Raw genomic sequence first — 5,520 nt, 5'->3', positions numbered from 1 at the left:
CTCCTAAAAACCTTTCCCCAAGATTTTTACATTACAGTAATTTCCTTGCTAACAATGAAAAATGCATGAACGTTCGAGCGAGCGAAACAGTCGTCGGGACACCGCGTATTGCTCACGTATAGACGAGACAGTGTGAGTCAAGCGTTTTCTTAGTGTGTGTCACACGTATTTTAGGACGGCATTTCTGTCCAGACGTCTTATAATGCTATTTCTCTCGTTCTTACGTTTGCGATAGAGGATGGAAGATCGCCGCGACTCCCACCACTATTCCCTCTCCAAGCGTCCGACGATCGTATACCGCTAGCTCCCTCCGCCACTCCGTGATGCTCTTAGCTCACCTACACGCAGCAGTGTATGAGTGACGCGTTATCGTGTGCGAGTCACACGGATATTCGGACGGCATTAACGCCGGTGCGTGTACATATACATATGCTGTTGTTAGAATTGCGCGGCAGACGCGTAAACGCTCAAACGGTATTTAGCGCATGATGGCTCTCGAGGCTCTCGAGTATCTTTCGCTGGTCTCTCAACACCCACCGACTTTTATCCGAGCGAATATCTCGCTTCTCTTGCGAATAACGCTTAGCTGTTTTACCTTTTGACCGGCTTTCACGGGGCTTGGCCCGCCCGAGGATTCATTCTCGATGATCGCCGACGAACTCGCGCGCGCGTTTTCGAGTGCCCTTACTTAACACGCGCACTTTCTCCGCCTTTCCTCTCGTCTCGCTGGTCCCTCATCCTTTTCGCAATATCCCCAATTTCTGCCGTGCGCCCGTACGAGAGAGAAGGGTGCTGACGCTCCAGTTCATACCGCCAAGTATCATGCGGGATCTTGGCCTCGCCAATCAACCGCAATAGAGCCAAAAAAAGGAAGGCAAGCCAGGCTACCTCTTTTTGCGTGCACGCGAAGAAGACCGCGCCGCGGATCGGCGGTCGTAAACAACGCGCAAGGCCCCGCAAGGGTGGAACGCGATTTTGCACCACGTGCGTGGGAAATAAGGCTGAGAAACGCGCGAGGAAGGCGCCGAGACAGCTGATCTCGCGTGGAAGCCGCCGATCATACGCCAGTTTCGAAAGAACGACAATAAAAAGCAAACCCGTATATCTGTTTAAGAAGATTTCATTCCGTAAAAGATAACAATGTAAAAGATTGCAATGTGCTCTGTCGAAAAGATGTCGAAAAGATATTCGATTTGAACTGTCTCAGATAGCAACTCTCTCAGAGCACAAGGAGACAGAGATACAATCGCGGAAGGGATTCATCACATCCGGCGAATATCGTTCGAGGAAGTTCTTTGGCTTTGATCGCGCGCGCGGAAGTTTTTATTTATTCCTCCTCATTGATCATCGCGCGCCTCATATTCGTCGCACGAGTCTCACAGTTCTCGTGTGTCGGTGTGTCGGCGAAAGGAGAGCAGAAGAGTGGAGGCGAGAGAAAAGGGGAGAAAGAGAGACTACCGCCGGTCGGACTACCAAGAAGGAAAACAATAATTAGTTGATGTCACCCGACGTTGAAGCTCGTACAGCCGTGCAATATCGTCGGGCCGTTATCAGGCCGCGGTTGCCGTATCGCGTGTGCCGTATCGCTTGTGCCGACCGTTACGCGAAGCGTGCGAATGTTTACGACTCGTGTCGGATTTTAATGCGTCGGTGGCGTTTGCATGCTTCGTGAATGACAGCGCGCGAAAGATCGAAAAGGTGACGTGGCGACGACGCGATTACATTCAATGCCAATCGAGTATCAGTTATCCGGCAACAATGTATATTTGTTAACAAACGATATAAGCAGGTAAATGAAAAATATAAGGTGGTCTGTGGCGGACAGTTTCCCACGGTAGTGGCAATCGCGTCGAGATTAGTATAAGACACGTAATTATTGGCATCCGCCTTAATCATTGACACTCGAGAGAAACCTGGTTTTTCTTACGATCATGCAATTAAACTTCTTGCCTGCATTTTACGATCCCAAAAGAATATTTCGCAACCAAAACTGTCGTTGGTCTCAAGAAAAAGCAGCTTTGTCTAGAATATTGTCTGGACTAAGAGAGATGTCACACTGAGAAAAAATACTTGAAAATTCACTTGTGAGATATAAAGTTTATTTCTGTGAAATAAAATTTATTTCTGTGAATAAACTTTATATCTCCCACAGGTAAATTTCCAAATATTTTTTCTCAGTATAACAATTAGTGTGTTTTATCCTAATCGGAGAACGACGAATACCGGGAGCACATAACCGGCAGTGCGGCGCGCGCGTGGCACTCCATTTTCGGTTCGAAAAGACGCGTGGTTGCGGCTGGAGACGTTGACGAGCACACATCGCGATGTGTCAAGCGCCGATTTATCCGTGACACGAAATATCCTTCATCCATCATCGAGTCCCTTCTAATGCTGCCGTGAGCCGATCGTCCAAACGCGAAAGACCGCAGTCATCTCCGTTAAATTTCCTCGTTGACACAGGCGATAAGGTGGATCTAGAAGGAAGGGTGCTGAGTGCAAACGCAGTCGGCGCGTCTGCAGTTCCTGAGCATCTGGCAAGTCTCCAGTATACATACAGATAATCTTAATGAACTTGGGCTTATCGTCTCGGGTGAGACTGTCGAAATCCCAATGACGCGACGCGCTCTTCTCGAAGTCACCACAATGCCGCCTTTTCAGTATCACCGAGCTGTAGAACGTCACGTAGCGCGATACATATACAAGATCGACGTTCGTCGAAGAGATGTATCATTATTTCCGTAATTACTAATTACAGAGCATTACAAGTACAATCGAGTATTATAATGACGTGGATCTTAAATCACTTGCCTTTTGCACTCCTATTATTGTCGTCTTTTCATTTTTATTACTATATAAATATATCTGTTTTTTTCCGAATTAACACACGATTCTCGAGTTAATGAAATTGTAAAATTCTCGATGAAACAGAGGATTTTTTGCACTATAAGCAATGCCTTTCTCACATCTTTGGGTATCGATCATGTATCTTTTCCCCTAACTGAACTCGTGAAAAGGAAAAAATTTTACATGTAAATTTTCATTGCTTGAGAAGTTACATGATAGATAAAAGTCGAGTTCACGTGAAACTTTTCACTTTTCACGTTCCCGCTTTTATGCAAGAATTACATGATCGCTATCCTGATAATCATTTTTAAATGGATCTAGAAACAAAACATTCCGTATGAAATTATATTAATACATCGAGACAATTTCAAACAATCGCGTGCAATATGTATCGGAAAGAAAGAACACGTGGCAAACGTGATATAACGATTGTGCCACGGTAATTCCATTTCATTATCGATGGATATGTGGCAATGATATGAATGATTGAACGCGTTGCTTGCTTTCACTGAACGCGATGGCTCGTGTTACCGTGGATACCGTTGCAAACTCGGCGCGGTTGCTATATTTTGCAAACGAATTCGACGCGTGCGCGTACTATGAAGCCTCGCCTGTGAAATTGGTAATCCAATGCCGCTCGCCACGCACGCTATTAATTATCGTATGGCGCGACTGAAACGGCACCATTCAATCTTGTATTCAGTACGCACGACGAACAAGCATGATCCAAACTCTGGTCGAGTAAATAAGAAATTATTCGAAAAGGGAAGAAGCTGGAAAGTGATCTCCGCGCCAATCGTGTCGGGTCCCCTTTGTCGTAACATTTTACGCGCAAATTGGAGCAGCAAGTATGTGTATATATATATATATATATATATATATATATATATATATATATATATATATATATAGTATGTCAGTAATTCTCGCTGAAGATCACCTCAAGATCGTAGGCTTGAAATGAGCGCAAGTTGAAAGATTTCGCAAGTGATATGTTTCTCGACAGAAGCTCACGGTGAGATCCACTTGAAGTATCACGAGCCGGAATTATTGTCGCGTGTGTAATCGCTCGTCTCTTCGTTACCCTCTCGCTTGAACGGTGCGCGCGTGTAGCTACAACGCAACGAACCATTTGGAGCGACCTTCCTATCCAAAGTAGCCTCTCCGGAGGGTTCGAAACTGGTGAGGGTAGCCTGTGTCGGAATGGCAGCGGAGAGCATCGAGTCAGTTGGTGTAGAGACTTCACCAAGTGCACTCGCTTGTGTGGGTCTAATGTCAGCCCGCGTGTCCGCCACATTTGATCCACGTTTTCGTATTCTAACATGGAAATGCAGTGAAATGTAAAACGTCGCAGCCGAAACGTCAGTTGTCGAGGCGAGTCGACTTGTGGATAATCGAGAATTTCCGTCTGAGAACGATCGAACGCGCGCGTCGCTGTAGATTTCGCAATTTTCGCTTCATGCTCTTTCCTCCGAGTCGATTGTTCGATATCCCATTTGTTTCACGAGTGTTTCGTACGACAATACGAATTGTTGATTCTCTCCTTGCAGACTGTGATCGTTTCCTTCCTTCGCGCCGAGCTATGATTTCCCCCGCTGCAACGATGTCGTACGATTATCCTCATCCGGTTTCAAGAACGTACCAATACAAAAAGGTATTGCAATCGAGTCAATATCGAACTCATTCAAACGCGGGTGATAGTGCGCAATGTAAAGTCCGACGGGAAAATAATAGAATTGGTATTATTTGACGATGTCGCGCGACACGAGCTGAAATTTCGCAGATCCACTATTCATGAATCGCTCTACCCTTCTCACCTTTTCCGTCAAAAATTCCTTGATCTCCCGATTAATTAGTCGTAATGAATCTTAATTATTTTTGTTTAAGCAATATTGTTCAAGTTTTTCATTTGCAATATTTTCTAATTTTATCGCAAATAAAATTGTGTTAGGAAATCGCCGCAGCTAAGTGAGCGCAAGTTGAAAGATTTCGCAAGTGATATGTTTCTCGACAGAAAAATGATATGTTTCTCGCAGCCAAGGGACAATATTTTCATACTATTATTTCATCATTAGATTTTGCATTACGCACTATCATGGACCTCCCGATTTAAATTATTCACTTGTGCGAGTTTACAGCAATCTCGAAAAATTAATTAATTTTCCTTGTATCTCGTAATCGATATTACCTGGATACAAGCGACTAATTAGAGGCACCTACATTTTCCCTTTGCAGGATCGCCTCATGAATTAAAAATTAATAAGTACAAGTGATTATATATATATATATATATATATATATATATATATATATATATATATACATATATATATATGTATATGTGTGTCAAAGTATATCGCTCGAAATCATTAATATTTAATTATGCACGCGCGCGCCACTTACGAAATGTCGAATAACGAGTTCACGCAGCTGCACATTACACGTTTCAAACAGAGCTGCTTCTCACGCGAGTTGAAGTTTGTTGCCATTTAGCCTTGCGAGTATAACCCCGATTAATTTTTGGCACCGACAAAGGCCCGGATCGATCGGAGATCGAAATTTCTCTCAAAATATATTTAAATGTACGCTCCTTCTCGCGCGCAGTCAGGCTTCAATAATCCGAATCTCTCTCTCTCTCTCTCTCTCTCTCTCTCTCTCTCTCTCTCTCTCTCTCTC

General features: G+C 44.1%; 1 protein-coding gene across 3 annotated transcripts in view; it reads left to right on the top strand.

Annotated features, from left to right (window-relative positions):
• The window catches only part of LOC116851505 (enhancer of split mgamma protein-like), a 17,456-nt gene that overhangs the window by 5,820 nt on the left and 6,116 nt on the right, over positions 1–5,520 (top strand). The window contains exons 1-2 of one of the 3 annotated variants that reach the window (XM_032830963.1): positions 4,004–4,218; positions 4,395–4,498. The exons of 1 other annotated variant lie outside the window; for it this stretch is intronic. In XM_032830963.1, coding sequence (XP_032686854.1) covers positions 4,427–4,498 — 72 coding nt within the window. In that variant the 5' untranslated portion in view covers positions 4,004–4,218; positions 4,395–4,426. Of the gene's footprint in view, positions 1–4,002; positions 4,219–4,394; positions 4,499–5,520 lie in introns of those variants that run through there. One more of the 3 variants, XM_032830966.1, reaches the window with a different exon arrangement.

The sequence above is a fragment of the Odontomachus brunneus genome, unplaced genomic scaffold, assembly GCF_010583005.1.
Source record: "Odontomachus brunneus isolate Ranch 3 - 2012 unplaced genomic scaffold, Obru_v1 Obru_scaffold_176, whole genome shotgun sequence".
In the NCBI taxonomy this organism is placed as follows: domain Eukaryota; kingdom Metazoa; phylum Arthropoda; class Insecta; order Hymenoptera; family Formicidae; genus Odontomachus; species Odontomachus brunneus.
The sequence above is the reverse complement of the archived record's forward strand: the minus strand, read 5'-3'. Positions and strand labels throughout refer to the sequence as shown.